The 24,814-nt window shown below is 40.2% G+C and overlaps 1 protein-coding gene across 1 annotated transcript in view; it reads left to right on the plus strand.

The window, feature by feature from the left end:
* Nucleotides 1-5,714: 5,714 nt before the first annotated feature.
* Nucleotides 5,715-24,814, plus strand: part of HECA (hdc homolog, cell cycle regulator) — a 36,300-nt gene continuing 17,200 nt past the window's right edge. The window contains exon 1 of the mRNA XM_016132676.2: nucleotides 5,715-6,116. Coding sequence (XP_015988162.2) covers nucleotides 5,846-6,116 — 271 coding nt within the window. The 5' untranslated portion in view covers nucleotides 5,715-5,845. The remainder of the gene's footprint in view (nucleotides 6,117-24,814) is intronic.

The following is a 24,814-nucleotide window of genomic DNA, read 5'->3' on the forward strand; positions in this document are numbered from 1 at the left end:
TTTTAAAAGAGATAGAGAAGGGCAATACTGTATTACTGAAATCAAACCTTGCAGAGAGCTGAAGGACTAAAGCACTATGGGTAAACCTTGCTTTAGAATGCCAGTGTAGAAAAATACAGATTTAATCGGGAAGAAACACAGAGGATCTTGAAGATGAAATCTAGGTGATAAAAATCCTTGAAATTTCAATGCCACTTCTAGAGGAGATATCAGAAATGCAAGGTGAAGAAAGTGATAATTGCATGGCCAATGTAATTGCTGAAGAACATTTTGCTATTATATGAGCACCTTGTTATACAAAGCTAGCCTTTGAATAGAACCACTCTTTTTGGTTCAAATATTGTGCTAGCTACAGGGGAAGGATGTTATGTCTACCAAGCACATAGTAATGTGGTTTTAGAGGCTCTTTTTTTTTTTTTTTTTTTTTTTTTTTGAGGTCTGGTTTGGATTATTCCTTTTATGTATTCTTCTATGTTTTTTTTTTAATTCCACAAATATATATCAAACACTTATTGTCTTCTAGGTGCTGTTTTTGGCACTGAAGATTCAACAGAGAAATCCTCACCCTCCTGAAACCTACATTCTAGTAAGGAGAGACAGACACAGTAAACAAAGTAACTAAATGAAAATTAAGAAATGTAGTAATTAAGTACTATTGAGAAAAGGAAAGGAAGGAGGGGAGAGAGGGAGGGTGAGCGAGTTCTAGCTTCCTTAAACCAGTTATCAAGGTCTGGATTGTAACCAGCTAAGTGTCCACTGCTGCTTTGGGCCCATCATGACTTGTTTTCTAACTCTGCCCAACAAACACTAGAGTCTCTATGCTTTCCTCTCTCTGTTCTGTATGCTTCACACTTATTCTTGCTTTCGTGCCTTTTTAAAAGGTTGATCTTTCCCATGAAGCCTTCTTTGACAATCCCAGCCCCCACTAACCGCTCTATATTCTGGCGATCCGAGGGGATCGCTCTGCTCTCAAAACAAAAAGTAACAAAACAAAATAAAATATGACCTATCTTTTTTGTTTTATTTATTTTCAGATAGTTGATTTTTATTTGTTTCATATGTGTTCGTTGTTGTGTTGCACCCCACCCCCTGCCCCCCATTTACAATTTCAGGGTTTTGAGTTTGGTTTGTTTTTGCCTATGTGTGAAACTTGCAAGAAAAGCATTCTTGGTGGTAAAGTTCACTGGAAGAAATATAAAGGATGAAATATATAATGCCTGTCTTTGGGGAATTTAAAATACACTTGGGGAGATAAAATGTTCCCCCTGAGGAGAAGACTATGGAAAAATAGCCTATATAAATAAAATACAGCATAGTGTAACAAGTGGTTTTGAGATTTTTTTTCTTATTTTCTTCTTTTGACTAGCACGCATAAGAATTGAATTTTACATCATGACTCGATAAATATATTTGTGCATGCATAAACTAAATTTTACAAAATAATATGTATGGTTTACAAAACAATACTCATTTCTACATGGAATGCATTGTGATATTTTCTATTCTCTTCCTGTTTTCAAAAAATGCTACCAGAAGCCCTCTGAATGGATTTCACAACCTGCCAAGAGAGTATGACCTACAATTTGGAAAACATTGGTATAGCCAGGTGGTGAGCTCACAAAGGTGTGAAGGAAACAAGAGAGTATACAGAATGGTATGAATCCAGGGAAGTCTGTCTTGGGAAACATTATACTTGATCTATCTCTTGAAAGGAGTGTCCTATTTAGATTATTGGGGACCAGAACAATGTTGATGCTGAGTGGTATAAGCAAAGAAGGCACCAAGGTTGGAATAAGTGCCAAGTTCAGGGGTCACCAAGAACGGAATTCTGACCTTTTATATCAGTGGTTCCCAACCTTTTTGGCACTAGGGACCAGTGCTTCTATGAGAATCTAGTGCCTGATGATCTGAGGTGGAGCTGAAGTAGTGATGCTAGTCCTGGGGAGCGGCTACAAATATAGATAAAGCTTCGCTTGCTGGCCCACTGCTCACCTCCTGCTGTGTGGCCTGATTCCTAACAGCCCATGGACCAGTACCAGTTCACAGCCCAGGGGTTGGGGAGCCCTGTTTTATATGGCTGCTTTTGCACATTATGGAAATAATGTTAAAGTCAAACTAAAGGCCTGAAAAGAGATTTTGAGGTACATATTTGAGAAAAATGTTGATACTTGGGAATAGTCTAATGGGAGAAAAGATCTATGGCATTTACTAATTGATATTATTTGCATTAGTAATTCATTTTTGTCCAAGTTCTATATAATCACAATTATCATTACCTTTTAAAGTAAACCTATAGGTATAAGAGAGGCTATTTCCAGAAGAAATGATACATAGAGATAACATACATTGTTCAGGCTAACTCTAGCCCAAAAGACTTAGTCAACCCCAAGAGTTCAGGAGACAGGCACAAATATCAAACAAGAAATAAATAACCCCCCCCCCCATAAATAGAACAAGAATATTGTAACAATGACCACTTATTCCCATCTAGCCCTGACAATCAACGTGTCCCTTTTCTCAAGGCTCTATGTAGGTTGTTTACCTTTGATGACCTTGATTTGTTGTGGTGCTTTATTTAATTTTCAAAGACCTGGGTGATGGAGTGGGTGATGAAGTTTGGGGAAAGGAAAACTTGGGTAGAGGTATAATTTTTTTGAAGTTTAATTTGGAGCATATGAGTTGATCAGGGAAATTACAGAAAGAGAAGCCCAGCGTGGTTATACAGAGCATAGTGGCTTCCTCTGATTCCTAGAGCTCATTATCTTTCCTTCTGGAAGCATCTGAGGGGTGTGCTTTCTGTCACCATGTGCCATCTTCCTCCCTCCTCCCCCTCCTCTCTCTCATTCTTTCCTCTTCAGAAAGGGTAGGAAAAAGGGAAAGATAAAATGGTTAGAACAGCAGGATTCCTGTGAAATTCCACATATTGTATGGAAGTAGGAAGTAGAATCCTTTAACTCCACCTAAATTTTGCTTTTAACATTTTGATACCATTTTTTTTTTTTTGTAGCAATAAATCAGAACTTTCGACTAAGGCTAAAAATAGATTAGCAAAGTTGAGCTTGAAGAAGTGGCCCAACTTCTCCTCCTTCCTTTTCATTTTGTTTCAGTTTGAATGGGAAGGAGGTGGCTCGCACAATGAACAAGAACAGCAACTGGCTGGCTGGCTGTGTGCTTTGAGCCAATTATGATATTTTTGTGGGAAAGTTTCCAACTCTTAAGTCTGTTATGTAGAGGTGGGAGGCAGCTGGTGTGAATGTCTGTCTTCAGGGTACATGCGCAATTACTCTCATCCAATATGGCATAAGAGCAACGTGCTTATTTAAGAAAATAATTATCTCAATTTTCTTGTACTCTAACTTAAGCTTCTTCTTCCTTACCATTTAAGAAACAAAACAAAACAAAAGAAGAAAAAAAAGAAAGGCCAAATCCCAGGTCACTAAAAGATTTTGAGAACTCACAGCTACCTCTAGTAAGAGATATCAGTAATTAAATTAGGCTGTCAAATGGGCCACTTTGACTCATTATCCTCATCTACAGCTTCACTGTCTTCCCCCCTGAAGTCTCCATTTAATTAACAATCATCATCATTTTCTCCAGTTTTTAAAATTTCTTGACTTTACTCTCTCCCTCACCTCTCAAATCCAATGGCCACCAAATCCTGCATATACATACCTTCAAAGCATCGGTCCATTCATTTATTTATGTATTTGTTATGTATTTACTAAATACCTACTGTGCACCATACACAGTGCTAGGCACCAAGGATACAATGATGAGTAAGACGGTTTCTGTTATCACAGAGTATATAGTCTAGTGGAAGCCCAGAAAAAAAGACAAGTAAATAGGCAATTTCAATACCATGTGTGCAAGCTGGTGTGCTGGGGAAGGTACAGGGAGCACATGGGGATGAATCCAGCTTTGGGTTATCAGAGAAGACTTCCTGGAGAGTTGATATTTAGCTGAGACTTTAAGGTTCAGAAAAATGTAGCCAGAAAAGTGCTTTAAGCATCCTCCATTCCAAATTCTATTGAACACTTAGTGTGGGTGGGCTTTATTCTAGACTCTGCAGATAGATAGATACAATCCTGGCTCTCCTAGTGCTTAGAGGTTGTAGGAGTGGGGGAGAAATAGATATGAAAATATAGGCACAAAAAACCATCTAGTTTATGAATACAGCTTTCTAAAGAGTCACTTTCCTCTAATAAAAATTAGGGAATTTAAAAGGTTCATAATTTTCCAACTGAAAAGTCCAACTAGCAATTGCTCCCAAGTATCTAGCTCTCCTCCTTGCAGCTCCAGGCTCTGCTATGGACTCTGGGATAAATGCCTAGAGTTCTCAATTAGAATCTCCTCCTTAAGTGAACACGGGGTGGGTACTCTGCCCTGAACTTCCCTGCCTGTCTATTACCTCTGCAACACAGCTACAGCCTTTACTGAAGAGCTGGGTTAAAGAAGATCACACTATAGGAGGAGAAAACTGTAAACCATGAGCAAACATAGCTTTCCTCCACAGTTCACGGGAAAAGAATTTAATTTATACAACAAATATATGCTAGTTATTCCCTGAGGTGCCCAAGACAGAAAAAAAAATCTCCTATCCTGTGGATTTTCATTTGGGTGAGAAGGAAACAGACAGACAATAAATAAACATATGCATTGACAAAATAATTAGAGATGGATGAAGGAAATAAACAGGGAGGTACTTGTGATAGCTCTTTAGGGAAGGCGCCTCAATTATATCATCTTGAAGGACGTGATGTGTTTGAGCTGGAATATGAGCGATGGGAAAGAGCTGATATGCCAAATGGCAGAAAATAGTTGCAGTGAAAGAGACCAAGTGAAACTCTTCCCAGGGGTCCCCTGCCCTCAGGTCATTGCCTCTCATCAACAGAGGTCACCTCCTAATCTCTGCCGGCTAACAACGTGAGCACCTATCCGGACAACTCAGTCTTATTCATAGGGATTTTTGGGTTTCCTCCCAAGCAGGGCCTGCTTCTTGGTTACAGGCAACATTTGGTTACATCCCTGGATGATGGGTCCCGTTTGAACTGTCACCACTACTCGACTGTGCTGGCTTCCCATTCAGGGACTCTGCAGTTCACTTCCATTGTCTAGGAATTCAACCCCATTCCTGTAATTATTGAATCCAAGGCTGTTCCTAAATGGCAAAGCCTTTTAATGGATTATTAATCCAAAATCTGAAATCCTTTTTCATTCCTGTTCTACTCACCCGCCTATTTTTCCGGACCATACTGTGCTAAGCCTCAATTACACGAAGGTCAGAAGGCCACGGACTAACTTCAGGTGCCATCGGATTGACGTTAGAGGCCATTTCGGGAAGGCGGTTCATAGACAAACCCGAGCGCCAGAAGTCGTGGACGAGGGCGCCAGGATGACGTCATCCAAAGGTGGCCGTCTCAGCGCGTGGTGTGACGTCACGGGGGCGGGGCAGTCCGCCGTGAGGTCACCTGGTGGGCGCGGCCACGCGAATCCCCAGTGTCGTCACGGGCAGGGGCGGGGCCAGAGCGTGTCAGCGAAGCCAAATCAAAACAAGCGCGAGACCCGCCTTTTCCCTCCTGCTCGGGAGCGTCTCGCTCGCGCCCCGAGCCCGCGGCGCCCGCGCGGCTGCGAGCCTCGGGTGGCCGCGCGCCGGCTCCAGGAAGCCGGGCAGGGCGCGGCGGCCGGGATGGTGCGGCGCGGGCCGCGCGGCTAGACGTGCGCCGAAGGAGCCGCCGGCCCGCGCCCTCCATTCTCTCGGTCCCGGAGCCGGCTGTGCGCGGGGCCCCGGGAGGCCGCGCCGCGGGGAGCCGCCTTCGCTGACGCCGGGCACCTGGACGCTCCCGAGATGCCCAACCCCAAAAACAGTAAAGGCGGCCGCAAAAACAAGCGCGCCAACAGCAGCGGGGACGAGCAGGAAAATGGAGCCGGGGCCCTGGCAGCGGCGGGCGCGGCGGGCGCGGCGGCCGGGGGGGCCCTGGCGGCGGCGGCCGGCTGCGGAACGGCGGCGGCGGGCGCGCCGGGCACCGGGGGCGCGGCGGGCAGCGGAGGCGCGGGGATCGGCGCCGCCAACGCCGCGGCCGCCGCGGGGGCTGCAGCCGCGGGCGACGCCAAGAACGGTAAGACGGGGCTGGAGGGGTGCGCCAACTTCCTCCCCGACGGGGACGGCGCGGTGGCGGGGCCCTGGGTGGCGCGGGCGATGCGTGGACAATGCGAGAGTCAGGAAGTGCTCACCCCGCCCCTCTGCCCCGCCGCGGCTGCCCCTTCCAGGTCCCCACGCCTGACGGCGACGCTTGATCTGCGGCCCCTGCCCAGTGTCCGCGCGGCGCACAAGTCGCGCTCCCTGGGCAGCCTGCGCCCGGGACTCCAAGGGGTGCGGGCGCCGGGTTGCGGGTGCCGGGCTGCGGCAGCGCCACCCTCGGGCCCTGGCCTTGGTGCCCATGCTGGCAAAGCTGAGTGTGTGCTCCGGCCCGGAGGGAGAGAGGAAGGAAGGAAGGAAGGAAGGAAGGAAAGAGCTGCCTAAGTTGAGAAAAATGATCCGATTGAAAACTTAGGCACCAGTTCATTCTTTCCTATACTCCCCTCACCCACCCGCCTTCTCCCTCACTCCTCGAGTGAAGAGCCTTAAATCCCAGCAAATCTGGGCATGCCGTGTCGATTGCCACAGGTGAAGAGAGCCTCGAGATATGTATATATACACATATTTTTTTTCTGTAGGGTGTGTGTGCGTGTGCTGTTTAATTCAGTTGCTCGCTTGAGGAAGGAAGAGAATCTGAACTTGACTTCCGTTCTCAGCCCAGAGTTAAAAAAAAAAAAATCGCCCTCTATTTAATAATACTGCTTCACAAATTTGGAAGCCTAACAATTTCAGGTAGTGCCAGAATGCACCTTTTCAGGGGACACTTAAGGAATAGTGAAACGTGACAGGATTGCTGTTGTCACTACAAAGACCTGGCTTTCGTTAGGGGGTGCAAACACTTTATTTACTTGGACAGTTCCTTGATTCCTCTGGTCAGGAAGTTTTTCAGATAAGGGGATATAAGTAGGTTACAATGGAAGGAGATTAAGACCTTTATTTTTGGCTTTTAACTTGTAGCTTTCAGCTTTTGAAGCCGTTATTTATTTGGATCAGTCACTTTTTAAACAGGGCACCTGCACTTAACTCCACAGTGAAGTGTCACCTATTAGAAACAGAACCTTAGGGTGCATCTGCTGTGTCTCTGCATTGGGGAAATAGGAAGTTTCCCAAACTTGACACATTTGTGAATGTTTGATAATGCACCTTTGGCCAGACTGTCTTCTCCATGTTCTTTTGTTTTCCTAGCTCTAAACTTCATTTTGGTATTGATGTGACTGAGGGGAAGGAAGACAGACTCCTGGCTCAGCCATTTAGAACTTTTGTCATCTTGAGAAGGTTAGTCTTTCTGAGCCTCAATTTCCTCACCTATAAATTGAAGAAAAGAAATACACTATTCATATTGGCCCCTTGACAGGGTTATTGTAGAGCTCAGAGTGACACGTACTTTAAGTTGGCTGTTTCCTCCTCTTTCTCGAAAGGATTAGACCACTTTAAGATGGTGTGAAGAAATTTTTTTCTTAGGCTGGTGGCATCTCCTCATTTGTTATGGTGTTCCTTTTATTATTGTCCTCTGAAGTGGCAGATTCAGGTATATTTAGCAGTTCTGTATATATCTGTGTATTTCTGATTTGGGGTTTGTTTTAGTAATTGAAGGTGGGGAAGGGGAAGAAATAGGTCTAACATTGCCATAATCAGGATTAGAAAATGTACAAACTTATTTTAGAACAGTGAACTGAGGTGTATGATGCCAAATTCTTGGTTCTGACATGGTATGAAGTCTCTGATAGATCCACTTTAATTTGAAGACCTCCTGTGTGCAAAATTGATAAATAAGGAAATTACAGATACTTTTTGTTTTACCATTTAAAGCTGTGCATTATAAGGTAGGGATGGGAGAAGTGGTTTTGGTGAATTTTTAAAGGAAGTGGCTACAGATATGTGCAAACTCTTAGATAAATCAACTGATAAGGCCCAATTATGTTTGAATTTTAAAATGACATTATGGACTATTACAATTTTTCCAAGTATATTTCAATTTTTTAGCTTAACTTTGACATTAGGTGATGTGATTGTATTACAAATCTAACAATTCTTCCAAGGATGTAGTAAATCTACATTCTGTTAAACCTGTAAATGGTTTGTTTTCACCATTTGAGTCAGCCGTGGTCTACATCTGCAAGAATGAAAACTTAATGACTTCACTTAAAGTTAATAGTATTAATTTATGGTTATTTGGAGGTTGTAGAATGGTTTTATGTCTTGTAGTTCTTGGGCAGTGTGGCTATCAGTGCCGAGTAATATTAGTTCTTAGTCATTCACTGTTCGTCAGTAGGTATAAATAACTACTTATTCTATGAAAGAAGATTGCTAGCTAGGGAAAGCTTGGGGAAGCCATGGTCTGGTTGTAGTTGAAGTTAAACCAGTTGCAGTTGTACATCTTGGGTAAATTAACTATTAATTGTAAGACTTTGTACCCCAGTAAGAAATTTATTAGTACATTTTTAGATACTGTTTATGTATGTTTTTGAAGCTTTTTCCAGGGATTGGAGTAAAAGATGAGGAAGCACTTCCTCCTACATAGTAAACATCTCTATGCACATATTGTAGCATTTTGATTGTAGGTGGACAAGATTTGCCAATCATTATTTTTAGGATTTAGTTACGCAGTAGGTTATAACTATGTAGTTTCATTCTGGAATTCTGGTTCCATTGGACCTCCACTTTTTTTGCTTCAGGCCTAACAATATATGAACCCTTGATCATAGTATCTGATTTTCAGCGGGCCTGGATCCCAAGTCCTTTTATAAATTCCTGTTTTCTGGGTGACCATGGTTTACCACCTCACCCATTTTTGACTGCCACCATAACCCCTGGGCTGTAGAGTCTGCCTTAACACGTTCAGCAGCTCTTCTTAGGAGATGGAGTTCATTTACATAGTGATTGGCTTTTCATTGGGTAGAGCTTGATTCACATCCTAGCTCCTCAAATTACTTGCCATATGATCTTGTGGAAGTCATTTGACGTCTCTGAGCCTCAGTTTCTGCATATTTAAAATGGGATTATCGTACCTACCCATATATATATAGTAAGATATCTATCTTTATATGTAACACACATTATATACATTATACTATGTATGTGTGTATGTATGTATATATATATACACACACATACATGTACACACACACGTGCACTCACATAGTGCCTGAGTTATAAAATGAGCTTACTAAGTATTAGTTATTTGTCTTAGATCCTGGAAATAGTCTCTGAGGTGGAGATTTATGTGCAGGAAGTTTACTGGGGTTGTCCTTGGCATCATTACTAGTAGGGGAGTGAGGGAAGCAGGCTTCTGCAGAGGAGGAGTTGAACTGTGTTGCAGATATAAGTGAGCTTTGGAGCTGGAGTGGCCCTGCAGAATTTATCTCACCTGGAGGCATGATGGCAGGGCCTTTAAACCTTTCCTCCCCCACTGACTGTCATTTGGACATTGGCTTCCCCCAGGAAGAGGTTATGACATGGGGGTGGCATCTCTTAGCTGGAGAGCCTCTGTGGAGAGGGACTCACCTGAGCCTTTGACTCCCAGTGAAGGAGAGCCCCTTCTACCTCCCGAACATTATGGGTTGCTTCACTTAGACCATGAGTGCCATTCACAAAATGCAGGTGTAGGATAATAGTTCTCACTAACAGCTAAGTAGGGTTCATGGACCAGGCCGGGAGTTAACACCATTATAACATTGTTGTGATGGGAAAATGTGTTCTGAATTCCACACATCTGTTTACAAATAGATTTTTGGAGTACCACCTGTTCCCTGTAAACAAAATTTGTATTTTTCTGCATACTTAAGCTTCTGAACATACTTTTTATAACCTCAGGTTTGTAGTATATTTTAAATAGTTTCTCTTTTTAGGTATTTACTTGAATTCTTACTACATTTTAAATTACCTATATCCATCGGAAGGAAAATGAAGAGTGTTGCCTGCTGTTTGTTTTCAAACCAAGGAATTTTTATTGAGGGTCTAAGGTATGTAGAGCATCATTGTGGTCTTGGAAGACATTTTCTTTATCTTGAAATTACTTTAGGTCTTTAAAAATATCTGTTACTTTTGGACCTTGTCTTTTGATATCCGACTTTATAATTGGCATTGGTAGAAAATATTGCCTCATCCATCAAAGATTCATCATGTGCACTTTATATGTTTTAATAAGAAAGAATTATTATGTGCTCTGCTAATGGAGTTTTATGCACAGCTCTTTACTTGTTACAGGACCTGAGCTTAAATTCTAGAAACTAAACCTTCAGTGTCAGCTTTCCTATAAACCCAAGAATATATATTATTTTGTAAAAAATTGAAAACAGGAGATAAAATTGGGAAATCTCTTTCAGCTTAATCCTCCTGTAAATTTACCCCAGGCTTTTAGCTATGAACAATTTAAAGAACTCGATGGTATCAAAAGGAAGACTTTTGGGAATATAAACGGTCCTGATTGATTTTGATCTCCAGCTCTTTGGCATTTTTAAGAGATTGATTTATCATTATTTTAGCAGCCATAAAATGGGCATTATGGAAAAAATTTTAAAAAATAAAATAGACAAAATTCTTTTCGACTTTCTAGTCAAACACATAATCTCACCAGTTAGATCACCATTGTTAATATTTTAATATACTTGTAGCCTTTAAAATTCTTTTTCTTGCATACTTTAAAAAGTACATATACAGCTTTTGAAAAGAGTCAAATATTTATGATCTGCTTTTTACACATACACTATTTTGTGGACATTTTAGCACAGCAGAAATATATAGGTGTATCACCATTTTCATTATTGCATAATATACCGTCATATGTCTGCATATTGGATAGTTTGATCAATCTGCTATTGTTTGATTTTTAGGTTCTTATTCATACATCTCTGGACATTATCCAACTACTTCCTGTGGACTTGCTATGTCAAAGGATATGCCTATTTTTATGACATTTAATTGCTCACAGATTGTTTTATATAAAGGTTGTACCAGTTTGACCCGGCTGTGGTCAGAGTGCCCTTTCTCAGTCCCTGATTCTTGGTGTTTTCAAGAAATCTGGAGAATTGCTGGTACCCCAAAGTGTCTCAGCAATAGGAGGGACCTGTTTGGATTGAGAGCCTGGAGCTGCCACTCTTAGGGGGCCTTTCCAAAGCAGCATTTCTCCTGGGGACTTCTGTGCTCTTTAGCGATTTGGTGGCTAACAAGGATTCAATAAAATATCTAATAATGGTGATGATATTTTAGCAGCTGGTAATAGTAAAGATAAAAGCATAGGCTTTTGAAATCCGGTCTGTATCATTATTCTAGTCTTAAGAAGTAAGGCCTAGGATTTTTGATGTTTTAGTTAAAAAGTATGAGGTTTGAATGGACCAGGGTGTAAACCTAGGTTCTACAACTTAATAGCAAAGTTACTGTAGGAAGGATTATTTAACCTTTTTCACCTCTCATTTTCTAAATGCAACCCTTTTGAAATGTTTTCGAATATTGAATAAAATATATGTGAAAGATCTTGGCATAGGGCCTGACAGATTTGGGTACTATCAACAATAGCCTATAAAAGTTTTGTGATCGATTCAACTTTATCCAATAACAAAACTTGTTAAACTATTACGCTGTTGAAAATAGACACCGAGAGACAATAAGATGATGATGGTCTGTGAATGTTGATATAGAAAAAGACTAGTATCATTCAGATTTTTAATTAAAGCACTGATTTAACTAAATGATCTGGTCTTCCCTTATCATCTCTCTTTGATCATAGTCTACCTGGAAAAATCAGATAATTTAGTTAAAGTGAAAAGCAAAGTGTGAAAACTGTTATATCTTCCTTTCTTCATTCATTCACTTATCCATCTCATATATATTGAGTGTCTGGTGTTTTTCAGGCACTGTGTTAGGCTCTGGGATTATAGGGGCAAAAGAATTGGGCCCGAGGGGCTTTTGGTCTAGTTGGAGACCTTTATAGAAACAAGTGCAAGTAGGTTATTACAGGTACTATACAAGGGCAGTTATGAAATAAAAAGGATCTTCTGATGTGGTAAAATATTGGATTAAATGTGGGGATTGGATTTAAAGATATGTAGAAGTGAAATAAGCATGTGGAGTTGAAGAGTAGCTGAAAGGAGGGTAAGGAGCTCAGGGTGTTTCAGGGGTCAGCTAGGGCTTAGGGTTACTGAGGACTAAACAAAGACCCTTCCCTCTCCAGACAACAACCAGAAAGTTCTTCCATTAGTTCAGTTGTTCATTTGCTTGCTTATTCATTGTTTTGTTCATCTATGCACTCATCCAATTACGAGGCTCTTGTATGTGCTTACTGTCTTCTGTGACTGGAAATATAATGTTGAATTGTACTTGGAAGTATGAGAATCTACACCCCCATGGGCTGTTGGTGAAGCTGGGATAGAGACATGTGTGTACTGCTTGGAACCATGATAATGTGCTGTGGGTACCCAGTGGGAAAATAGTTTGTTTCCTGGAGGAGAGGACAGTTGAGCTGCGTCTTGCAGGAAGAGAAGCAGTTAGCTCTGAAAACAAAGGAAATATGTTTCAAGCAGAGGGAATTGGGAAAGAGCCTTGATTTCTGGTTGCTGCTAGGAGTTTGTGGCTGCTTTGAGGTGCAGCAGTGGGACACTAGGCTGGAAAGGGATGGGAACAGACGGTCACATTTGGATGTTTTGTAGCCAGTGCAGAATCATCCCTGAGGTTTGTCAGCAGGGACATGGTCAGCTGAACCTGCCAAAGGGAATAATCTTAGGTTGTTGACAAGCAGGTAAAGTTAACACAATGGGTATCTTGGCAATTTTTCTTTTGATACAGCTTGTCAAGGCAAGGGTTGGTGGTCCAACCTGCCATGCACCCTTGATTGTGATTTTTCAGTAAAGCGATGGGCAGACCACACACACCGCTTTTCTGCACAGCTGGATGATAGTGTCACAGCACACACGGTTGCTGTGTGGAAAGGCTGTCTTAATTGTGGGCACCAGCATCCCTGTGCTTCTGAGCCATGGGAGGTTAGCTAATTGAGGTTAACTTCAGAGAAAAATGCCAAGGGAAGGGTTGGGGCCATCTGAGCAGAAAGGCTTTTCTCTGGAGGGAGGGTGGTGTCCCTATCGTTTATTTTTCATATTTTACTACAAAGTATTTATCTTTGTGCCAGTTTGGACTAATTTTCTTGGTTTGTCTTTTTATTTTCATCATCAAATCAGTTTGAAAACAATAAGCTCCAGTGAGGGAGATATCATTGTTTTGTACAAAGTGACTGTGTTTTAATTCTGTATATTTCAGAAAGCTTCCCATTCTCAGTGGTTGGTGAAATAGCAACTTGCTTTATTTAATCAATATGATGTTTTAGCTTGATTGTACTTGAGAGGTTTTTATAAACTGGCAAAAAGTGAGTAGCATTTTTAACACTTGATAATTATCTGTTCTGGTTTATCAGAAGTAGAAAGGGAAGACAAATTATTTCTGCTAAATTACTCTTATGAGACTAATACTTGAAAACAATCTAAGAGAAACAAAGGTTAAGAGGAAGTTTAAAGAAAAGCAAGGAAAGAGGAAGATTTAAAGAGGAAGTATTAATCATATAATTGTTTGACTGCAATTATGTTTTAAAAGGTTCAATGGTTTTCATATACACTCATAATACAGTGTATTTCATAGATTTAAATTGTCAGGGAGGAAAAACTTTACCCTCTTAGGTTCAGTATTTGGGGGCCTGCCCATTAAACTGACAAAAGATAAGATTAGCAAGAGAAAAGACAGACTAAACCACAGAAAAACGTGACTGAAATGGGCCAAGGGTTAGAATCTGTGGCTTATATACCATCTTAATAGGAGAAGGGAAGAGGGAAGGGCATTAATGGGGGAAAAAAATGATTTCTTAATAGAGGGGCTGACCAGGCAGGAAGGGAACCTATAGGAAAACAAATGATTTTTTGGAAAGATAAATGGGTCTTTCCTATTAGAGAATATATAAGATATATGATAGTTTTGTGACAATGTTTATTCAAGTGTACTGTGGAGATTTATATCTGCTGATAAGATTCATTCTTCCCTGGATGCTCCTATGGAGGGGATTTATGACAATTGAGTTCTTTTGAGAGGCTCTGCTTTTAGGTAGATAAGAGATTTCAGGAACTCCAGTGCCTTCAACTCAAAATAATTTTTAGGCCACAATGACATATTCCGGACCCCTTCAAAATATATTGTAGCTCAAATCACATTACCTCCACCCCATAATATCAATTACAGATAGTCAGTAAACACAGTATCATAATTTAGGATTTCTGTTTTTCATTGTATTGGAACTTTATTAGAAATAGACAACCTTAGGGCATATGCCTTTATAAAGATGATAAAGAGGATGAATTTAGGCAAAAGTTAGCAAGATGTCAAATTGCTCATATAAGTAAGGGAGATATTTGCTAAATATAAAATGTGTATTTTTCCCTAGGGGTAAGCCTAAGTCTGATAGAACTTCAGATCATGTCCCTTCAAGGTAAAGCATCCCAGGAGTCTTTCGACACTAATGTTGAGACTGAATCACAAACTATTTTAGGTTTCTAATGAGAACTCCTGAATGTGATGATTATTTCTATATAACATTTAGTAGAACTCTGTTATAGCACAGCTTATTAAAGTGACACACTACTTGTTATGCCAGACAAAACTCAGCGTCTGGGCAGAAATGGAAACTAGGGAATGTACAGAAGCAAGTTCTGGCTATTTTTGATTGGCAGCAGGTGCAGTCTGTAATCTGAGAGACAGCCTGGGACTGTTGGTGACGGTGGTTAATGAAGAAACACTGCTGCCAGGAGCCATGTAGAGAGCCTGGCACTGAGAATAGGAAGTGTCTTCCAGTGGTAGAGGCAAAGTCGTGCACATCTAACATGAGATAGTGCCAAGGATTTTTCCAAATGGTTTCCAACTCCTTAGATTTCTTCTTTTGGGCAGCCTTACACATTGCAGGAACCACATACACCCTGTAGTATGTGGTTCTGCTGTATTAGGCTTTTAGTTTTAGAGGTGCGGATGATGTTTTGCAGTACAGAAGCAAATGAGGTTAGGTTCCTGGGTGGTAGGCGTGTTGGGGCTGTAGAACCCATAGAATCCACAGAAAGGAGAAGTGGCTTTCCTAGTGACGATGATACTACTGACCTTTATCGAGAGCTTACGAAGACCAGGTGTGACACCTAGCAGTCTGCAGTCTACATGAGGACGAGGACGCGAAGCTCCAGAGATGGCCTCCTTCCCTTCTGCAGACAAGGCACACTTTGGTTAGGGAGATGATGACGATGCCACAGTTGGATCCTCCTTGATTCTGGGTTTGTCTTGAGTGACACACACATGTGCATGAAGAATGAATAAGCTTTAAAGTAGAGGACTTAAATTCAGTATAAAAATGTCAAGGAAGCAATAGAACTGTATTAATTACTTTTGAAAGGCCTCAAGCTTATCATTCTGGCACTTGAACTAAAATTAAATTTGTAAAACAAGAAAACACTCGAGCAAGGAAGCACTTCCCTCACACTTTGTACACTCACGTCGATCTGATTCCCTGATGTGAAAGGACTTCCTGCTCTTGAAGTTGCAGAGATTATGAACCTTTGAACTGATACTTTCTGTTCTTAATGGATGACGATTCATAACTAGGAACCAATTATCTTCTTTAGGCTGAAGTTCTAGAAGTGGGATCGCTGGTCAGAAGGCCTACGGTTTTCCAGGCTTTGATCCAGGTTGCCAAACTGCTCTCCTGAAGGGGTTTAACCTTTTCACTGATACTGGCCCTGCCTGGAGTGCTTCTTTCTTCACACTCCTCAGCATGGATTTCGATAACCAGTTTCATCTTTGCCAATTAGATGAAAAAGTACACATCCCATTGTTATTTTTATTTGCATTTTTGGAATTATCAGTGAGTGAGTGTCTTTTTATATGTATACCACTTATTTGTATTTTTTTTCCTGTTTGCTCTTTTTATCCATTTTACTGATGGGATATTTGGGTTCTTATTGATTTGCACAAAGTCTTCAGGATACTTTAGGATTTTCCTTTTCCTTGGTTTATGGTTTTTTTGTATTTAAGATGCTCTCATTGGTTAGAAATGTTACAGTTTTGTATGATCACAGAACATCCACAGAGAGATAGAACCTCAAGAGGAAGACGGGGAGTGAGGAAAGTTGTTTGAAATTGCTTGTAGAAAGAGTGCTTTGGGTATGGCATAAGGTTAGGCTGAGTCGATTTGGATGTCAGTGCGCAGTAATGCTGTAACGCTTGTGAGGTTCTGTTTCCTTTTTGCGTTTAATTTTTGAGGGCATTTCACAGAATCAGTTGCAACTGCTGCCACCCTCCCAGACCTTGCCTCTGACCCTCGGCTTCCCTGGCCACTACTCGCCACTCTCTGGTTGACACATGAGCTCCAGTGCTCAACACCTATCACTTGCACATTTCTAAAATCCCTTGCAGTTTTTATTCCAGCTAGTTCCAAGGACTTTGATACTTGTAGATAAAGGCCCATTATTTTCTTATCACCGCTTCTCAAGAACCAAGCTGCAAACAGGCCTCTTGTAGGCTAGATTGTCCATAACCTCCTTGTAATAAAAAACTTAAATGCTCAGTCACAAGTAAGTTCTCATGTTTCACATTCTAGGACTTGGATTGAAATTACATTTGTATGTAAATAAAATGAGAACATAGCACTCAAATTGAAACAAGAGTTTATTCGCACCCCGTACATCATGCTGGTTTAGTCAGCCCTTGTGCCTTCTCAGATGTATGAGATTTGGGAAAGGTTCCCAAACTCTTTGCTTGTTCTAAAGAGTGTGAGATTTGAGATTTGGTTATAATTTGAGATCTACCATTTTGCAAGGCCAATGAACCTTTCTGAGCCCAAATGTTCTTATCTGTAGAAAGTGAGGATAACATAATATTGTCTGTAATTCTCAAACAAACTGTAGAGCTATTAGAAAAGGCAAATAGTTGTGTCACGATTTGGGGTTTTTAATGTTTTCTAGTTGGGTTTTTGGTTTTTAGTTTATCATGTGTTAGTGAGACTGTTTCCCAGCTAGTGACAAAATGCGCACTCCAATTTGTTGGAAGAACTCAGGGCAGACCTTTGATTTCCCCCACGGAGTTTGAGGCAAATGTTACTCTCCCAGACTCCTTATTCTGTCTCCTTTGGGGAGCCTCTAGTTTCTCTTCAAGTTCAGATCTTGGAGCTCTTACTGTGGGATTTTCCCAGAGACTCTGCAGTGCTTGCCTGCTGGTCTCAGGGCAAGCCCAGCTCCTTGAGGAGTTGAACTCTTCTGGAGTTTCTGCCAAAGGCCTTTCTGATCCCAGAGTGGAGAAGAGCTGGCAGCCGAAGCCTTGGGAGGATTCTTTCACCAGTTTGAGTATGGCTGACTTGGGGATTGTTTTGCTGTGATCTATGAATCATCCTGTCCCCAGGTTTCATTATAACAGCAGATTCCACTGTGATTTTAACCATTTGATTAACAGAGCCTTCTTTGCCTTTGGCCCGTTGTACTGCATGATTTATGAGTATGTGCCTGTATTTGTAATCAACCTCACATAGTTTGTGTCTTGATTCACTTCAGACCTTTCTGCTTTCTGCTCTTTACCTGCCTCTAGGGTCTTATGGAGTGGGAGTTTTTAAGTGTTGTAAAAGCATTGAAATGCTTACATATGACTTTAATTTGCTTCCCTACCTCCCTTTTAGATTTTGCATTTTACATTAGGTTAAAGAAAAAGAAGAACAAGACAAAGGACACACAAAACAAAACAAAACAAAAAACTTATAGAAGGATACAACAGATTGGTTGTTACCAGCAGGGAAGCACAGTGAAGGGGGCCTGAAGTGGGGTGAAAGGAGGAATGGGGGTCAGTCATATGGCAAGGTATGGAAACTAGGCTGTCAGTGATGAGCAGGATGTAACGCATGCAGATGTCGCTTTATAATGTTGCATGCCTGAAACTTACATAGTGTTATAAACCAACGTTACCTCAAAAAATTACAAGAATTGTGAATATATCAAATTATATTATAGATTAAAAAATAACTTCTATAGGCATATGATACTTGGTATGTATGTCTATCAGTATATGTATGTAAATGTAGCAGTGTTTATATTGAATCATTGCTTTTCTTTTATTCCATTGATTAAAAACAATTCGTAAACTTCATCTTTGAGATATTTAGATTTGAAATTTTTGACTTCGGGATAAGGCAGCTTTCTATATAACTTATTTTTTTAAGATTCTGTGAGGTATGTGATCTAAAGATTACTGGAAGAATTTTTAAATAAGTTGAAATGTTTTTTTTCTTGACAGATTTGGAAATACTATTTAGAATTTGTTTGAAATATAATCATATACATTTGTATATATTTACATATTTTAATAGAATTATATGTAATATGACAGTCTTATGTCAAAAAGAAACGTCTAGATACTTTTGGTAACTTATAAATGGTATATTATTTTGTTCTCTCTAGTTCAGAAATGAATAGTTTTGAGTCTTTGAGAATGGTCATACTAAGAATTATATCTGTGTTCCACAAGAATTAGTAATTGGGAAAGGAATGAATGTCTACTTATAAAACATCACTAGCTTAATATGTCAGTGGGGTCTAAACTTTGAGATTCCTTTGCAGTAAGAAATTTTATGAAATACTCTCTTGACAATAAGTCATTATAGCAGACTGTGTTGAGTGTACTTTGGTCATGAACTGCTGGACTGGGACGCAGACATGACTGATTCTTGGGTCTAGTTTTCATTTTTGCTGAGATATATACGAAACTTAGACATGCCCTCTCCTTTGACAAGTCTTTCCTTGTTGCAGCAGGTTCTGTAACTTGCTGTTGGTTGCTGACAGCACAGGCCAGCAGTATGGCCCCCAGGCAAAGGCTTTGTCTTTTCTCCCTAGATCCCAGCAGAGTGACTGCCAGAGTGGGAGGGATTTTGCTATGAAGCATTTTCCCCAGTTTATTTTAAAGGGAAGGTAAAGGAGCAGAAAGAGTATTTTTCAGGGAGTTCACCAGGTTAGAAAAGGTACATGGAAAACAAAGGTAGGGAAATGAATTTAGCTACATTGTGCTGGGGTTTTAAATACAGTAAGTAGCCTTATAATCGTTGAGGGAATTGGTATGTTGACCCAGTCCATCGAACCAAATGGGGGTCGGCAAGGCAGGCTGAGCTGTTTCTCAATGTCAGTGCTTTTTCTGCTGCCCAAATTTGATAGTCTGCATACTGATAGAATGTTTTTTCTTTACATTCTTTCCAAGGAAAATTGCTTTATTCTCACTGAATGGCAAGTAAGGCTTTGGTCACAACCTTTTTTTTTTTTTTTAGTTTGGCAGTTCCATTAGCTAGAGTAGATTTACCTTGTTTGCCTATCTTCCTTTTTAAGGAGAGCAAAGATTGGGGTTAGGAAACCTTAATATTTCTTTAACTTGGTTTTCTTTATACCTAGTTTTTAAGTAATTCTCAGGATTAATATGAGCTTTGAACATTTTGAATAAACTTTTATATAACCAGATCAAAGTGAGTAGTTCTATAATTTTCAATAAGATACTACTCCAAAGTACAGAATTACTTACTATAATCTGGTCACACAAAGCTATCGGTCACTGCCTCTCCTTATAAACTGACTCTTTGCTCTTCGTTGGTCCTTGGGCAGTGTAGGTGAGAATGGACGAGGGAAAGCCACTTACTAGCCAACTGACCGTGGGCAGATCACCAAAGGATCACTTGGAAGTAGGCTTGGAAAGTGTTCGTAGGATCTGAACCAAGGGATTGCCTTATTTCTGTTCTGTGGAACTTTGATGTTTTTAAGAAATATTCAGAGAAAACTATAAAACCATCATCTTCATCCTTATAGTCAGCCTAAACCAGGCTTATTTTAGGTCCTGGTCTTTTTTGGCCTTGACTTGTGCTCTGTTTGACAAAGATAATATGAACTTTTTACTTTATAATGAATAGTGATATAGCAACATATCAATATTGATATATCATTATCAGAGTTTGGGGGCCAGAATGGAAATTAAAAAATAGAAGCCTATAGCTTTCTATTTAGTTTTAACTTGAGGCTGGGTTGGTTTGTGGTTTTTAATTGAAAGTAAGAAAAGAGTGGGTTTAGGAGAATAAACTGAATATACTGAGAGAATGTTAAAAACCCAAGTTGCTAAATATAGTTGAAGGCCTCTCATTGTTTTCTTTTTTCTTTTTTGGAATGTGAAGCTTCCATGTTTATTTGGATAAAGTGGTTTGTCTGAGTAAAAGCCTTGTGTTTTAACTCTACTCTTAGCATAAAAACATGTTTAACTGAATGTAATCGCCATGTACTCAACTTGCTACCCACTTTGGAGCAGTCTCACACACTAGAATAACATAAGAGAGGATAAACTAAATCAGAGGTTAAGATAGATACGCTTAAGTGAGCTTAGTGTAACTCCTATACTAATTGAAACAAGTTGACAAAATATTTGTGTATGAACTTCCCTTTATACATTGGATGTAGTGTCTTTTAAAAATTTTTAGTGGAAGAAAGGTCTCAGAATTGTTGAGAAAACTTATTTAAAAACCTTTTTAGTTTTCACTTAAAAGATTATCAGTTAATCAAGAAAGTGTTTTCAGACACCGAGTGAATTTGAGGTGCGGTGTGGGGCACCCGTGGGCTGCAGTTAGCCTTCTAACCAGTCCGCTCCACTCCTTCCCCTTCTCATCTGGGCTCGTGCTGCCGCCACAGGGAGGGGTCACTGACGAAGCGCAGAGGCTTTGCATGTGGGCGTGGTGGGCGAGCAGGTGGAAAGGCCAGAAGGAAGCCTAATTGTGGAGTTCCTTGAACATATCCTAAGGACTTGGGGCTTCAGTCTGGGGGTTTCTGAGGTTCCTGAATGTGTGTGTGTGTGACATAATCATAGTGTAATTTGCATAAAGTTGATTTGAAGGTGGTGGTCAAACTTTTTTGTTTCTGTATCCTCTAAAAGAATTTGAAAAAATAGAGTCCTTGCACACATATAATGTTGTCACATCAGTTTTTTTTTAAAGGTTTACATAAATGTATTTCAACAATCCAAATATCATTAAATTGATACCCGTTATCAGCCATTTAAAAAAATAATAGAAGATTTACATTCTTTCTTTATTTCAGTTTAATTCTTACCCAGAATTTGACCCTAAAATGGATTATTGTTCTGCTTGAAAGTCTTATTTTAGATCATCCTATCATATTTTTGTATAAAAGTGTGTATATAAATTTAAATTTACATTAAAAAGCATTTCTGGAATGGCAGAATAAGAACCTCCTGAAGTTTGCTTCTTCATAAAGGCAGTGTGAACACTGGCAAAAATGATGAAAATCAACTGTTTCAGAAATCTAGATATTAACCATAGGCGTATAACAATTCTAGGAGTGTTTATTCAAGGGAAATGGGTGAATCATAGTAAAAACAGTGAATTTTGTTGTATTTTAACTTGCTCTATGTCCATTCCATCTCCCTAGCCTCTCCCTAGCCTACATGGTAGCTTCAAAACAAGCATACTAATAGTCATTGGAGGGGGAAGAACAGGTTTGGAGCCCCCACCTTCAAAGCCATAACCCCAGAGAATTGCCACTATTTGAACTGTCTGGAAGCTGATTTGACCTGGCTCAGATCAGTCAGTGGTAAACCCTATTCTTGGGTGTCTGCTGAAAACAATCAACAGCAGTTGTTTAACATGGCAACTGCCTGTAGCAGTGATACCAGTTGGGGCAAACAAGAAGTGGGCCAAAAAAGTTAAAAAGAATATCTTGGGAATGAGATGTCAATGGGGTCTTTGAAAAGCTCTCTTATATTCCTGGTGCTCTAGAAGACAATGCACATGGGCAGGACTGTTTGCATGCCCAGGACAGACCTGAGATGGTCCTCACGCTCACCTCCGGCAACTTTGTGGTTCTGCAGAAACAAAGTAAAAGCTAAAACAGAGTTGTAAACTGTTAAAGCATTGAAGTTGTGCCCTAGAACACACACAGAGCCCCTTGGCGAATTCAGGGTGGGAGACTCACTGGGGTGGAGGCCTGAATGATCGGAGAGTACGTGATGCACCTAAAAGGCATTTGAATTTACATTTAATAACAAAAACCCAGCACTGATTTACTAAGACGCACTGGAGGCCAAACCACCCCACTGAAACTCCGATTTAGAGGTGCGTGTGGCTATCATCTATGAAATCTTAAAAATTCTCTCAGCTGAGCTTTTACAAGGTACTGAGGAGCAGTGAGTTATGGGTTGTATTCTCTGACAGGTACCTGGTCTGTAGATGACCCATGTTGCCAGTTAATCATGCGGCCATAAATTTTACCTGTTGGACAGACTGAGGAGGTAAAGTCATTCGTCTTCTCAGCTGAGGCCATTGAGAATTGTTGGTAAGGAGAAGAGGACACCCCCACTGTGACCTTTGGTCTCCAGGCACTATTTTGGGCCCACCAAGAGAGAAGAAGCAGGCCAATGTTTTGGGGATGCTGTGCTATAACTTAGGTAGTAAATGGGAATCACTATAAAAAATATGATTTAGGAGTTTTGATTATGGCCCCTTTTGAATATTTGTGCCGGCAAGTGGGTGGATGTTGACAAGGGTAATTAAAATCAAGTTCTATAGTGCTTCTTCTGAAGCAAGGAAAATGCTTTAAAATTGGAATATAGCATGAAGTCTTTTCTGGAGGCTTTAAAAATGGCATGGTTTAATAACAGTCTGGATAGTTTCTCTACAATTATTATGTATGCGTACATACATGCACATACTCAGACATGTAACATATACTTAATCTGGAATTCTGTTCCTATCTCAAGATACCGTGATTTGGTTCTCAGAGCTCATGGACCTACCTTTTTTCAGGGTGAGTACATGCAGTACATGTAACGCTAGGCTGCTGCGCAGTTCTCTGTGATCCAGCACCCTCAAGATCATGCTTGGGCGAGAGAAAATGTAGCCTTCTAATTTATCTCCTAGTACAGTGTGATCCCATTATATGCAAATTGAATTATGCAAATTTCAACTAATGACACACAAATAATATTAATAAAATCTTCACAGCATGTGCAAAATTTCAACAGGGATATTTTCCCAAAGTATATATCAAGCCATCTCATATTTTCAAAGTTAGCAAGTCAACTGAATTATAAAATGCTTTGTTACCCAGTGATATCACCTTTTCTTATAATGAGAAAATCATACTAACCCTTGGCAATATTATGTGAACTCATGTTGTTAATAGAACTTCTTCAAAGATTGTGGTAAAATTTGTGTTATTATTTTTAAATTAACTGTTATAATTGAGGTCTTTATTATAGCCTTCGGAATATCCAGGTGTGCTAACATTGGTGCTGAAAACTCCTGAAAATCAGTAACTATGGAATAGAAATGTGATCGAACACATTATGATATGCCATGCTATCAATTTATGAAATGCAACTGAGAAATATTACAGGCAGTGCTAATAATACAAAGCATCAGGAAAGCAAGAAATATAACACAATTGGAAGTGTATGTGTTCTGAGGGTGCCTTCCCCACACTCTACCACCAGACTGTGGGATAATCAGTCTTAAATTATGTAAGCTCTTCAGGAACACATCCCATGAATCAAATGCAGCCCTGCTTTACGAATTCCTGTTGCGTAGGGTTGGAAAAGATCACTTAGATGGAAAAATATGTACTTATTTGTCTGACACTGAGTAGAATATCTTTAAGTGATTAGAAGAGGAGAGTTTTGCTTCTATGTCTTTGAAACTTGTTGGTAAATATTTAGTGACTCATTTTGTGCACGTCACCTTGCTTTGTTTGTTGTGGGGAAGAAATAAATTTCTTGCACTTAATTTATATATGGAGATAGGCTGGTGACTTCCTGATTGTAGCTTTGCTCTCAATGCATTCAAGGTTCTTTGGTTTTTATATCAAGTAATATAAAGTGATAGACTTTTAATAATAATTGCTTACATTTAAATGGTGTTAATTATATGCCATTATAATTATATGCACTGTTCAAACTGCCTAAATAACTCCTTTAATCCTTGTGGCAACTCTTTGAGGTAGGTACTGTTGTTTCCGTCGTTTTACTGGTAAGAAAACAAGAACACAGGGAGGTTAAAAGACTCTCCCAAATCTTAAAACTAATAAATTGTGGAGGTGAGAGTCAAATCCAGGCTGGCTGGCTCTGGAGTCATTATCCTCAGTCACCATGCTCTGTGGCCTCTCAGCAAGCTGGAGATGAGGATTCTTTTGTTAAAACTTTATATCCTGTGGAGAACTTGCTCAGCAAACGAGATGTATTTCTGCGTAAGAGGAATTACTGTGTGGAAAAGATCTATATAATAAAATAGTCGTTCAGAAACCCCGCTATTTGCATTGGGTTACTGGGTACTGAAGGAGGATGGAATAGATAATAGTGAGTTTGAGGAAGCGAGGGTGAGGGCCAGGCTCCGCCCTGAAAGAGAAGTCCTGAGTTGAGTCTGGAAGATGAGTGGGAGCTGAGCACTCAGGCTGTGCTCCCCAGGGGTTCTGGCTTTCTCCCTTCTCCATCCTCTGTCACTATCACCACGGAGTACTGAATCTGATTGGTCTATACTTTCCTTCAATGAGACATTTATTAAACATTAAAATGATTTTCATAGTAGCGGGTTTATAAGGATGAATAGGGCCAAGTCTTAGGTTTTGCCTAGAAAGCCTCATATGACTTCTGAAG

The sequence above is a fragment of the Rousettus aegyptiacus genome, unplaced genomic scaffold (assembly GCF_014176215.1).
Source record: "Rousettus aegyptiacus isolate mRouAeg1 unplaced genomic scaffold, mRouAeg1.p scaffold_m13_p_1, whole genome shotgun sequence".
Classification (NCBI taxonomy): Eukaryota; Metazoa; Chordata; class Mammalia; order Chiroptera; family Pteropodidae; genus Rousettus; species Rousettus aegyptiacus.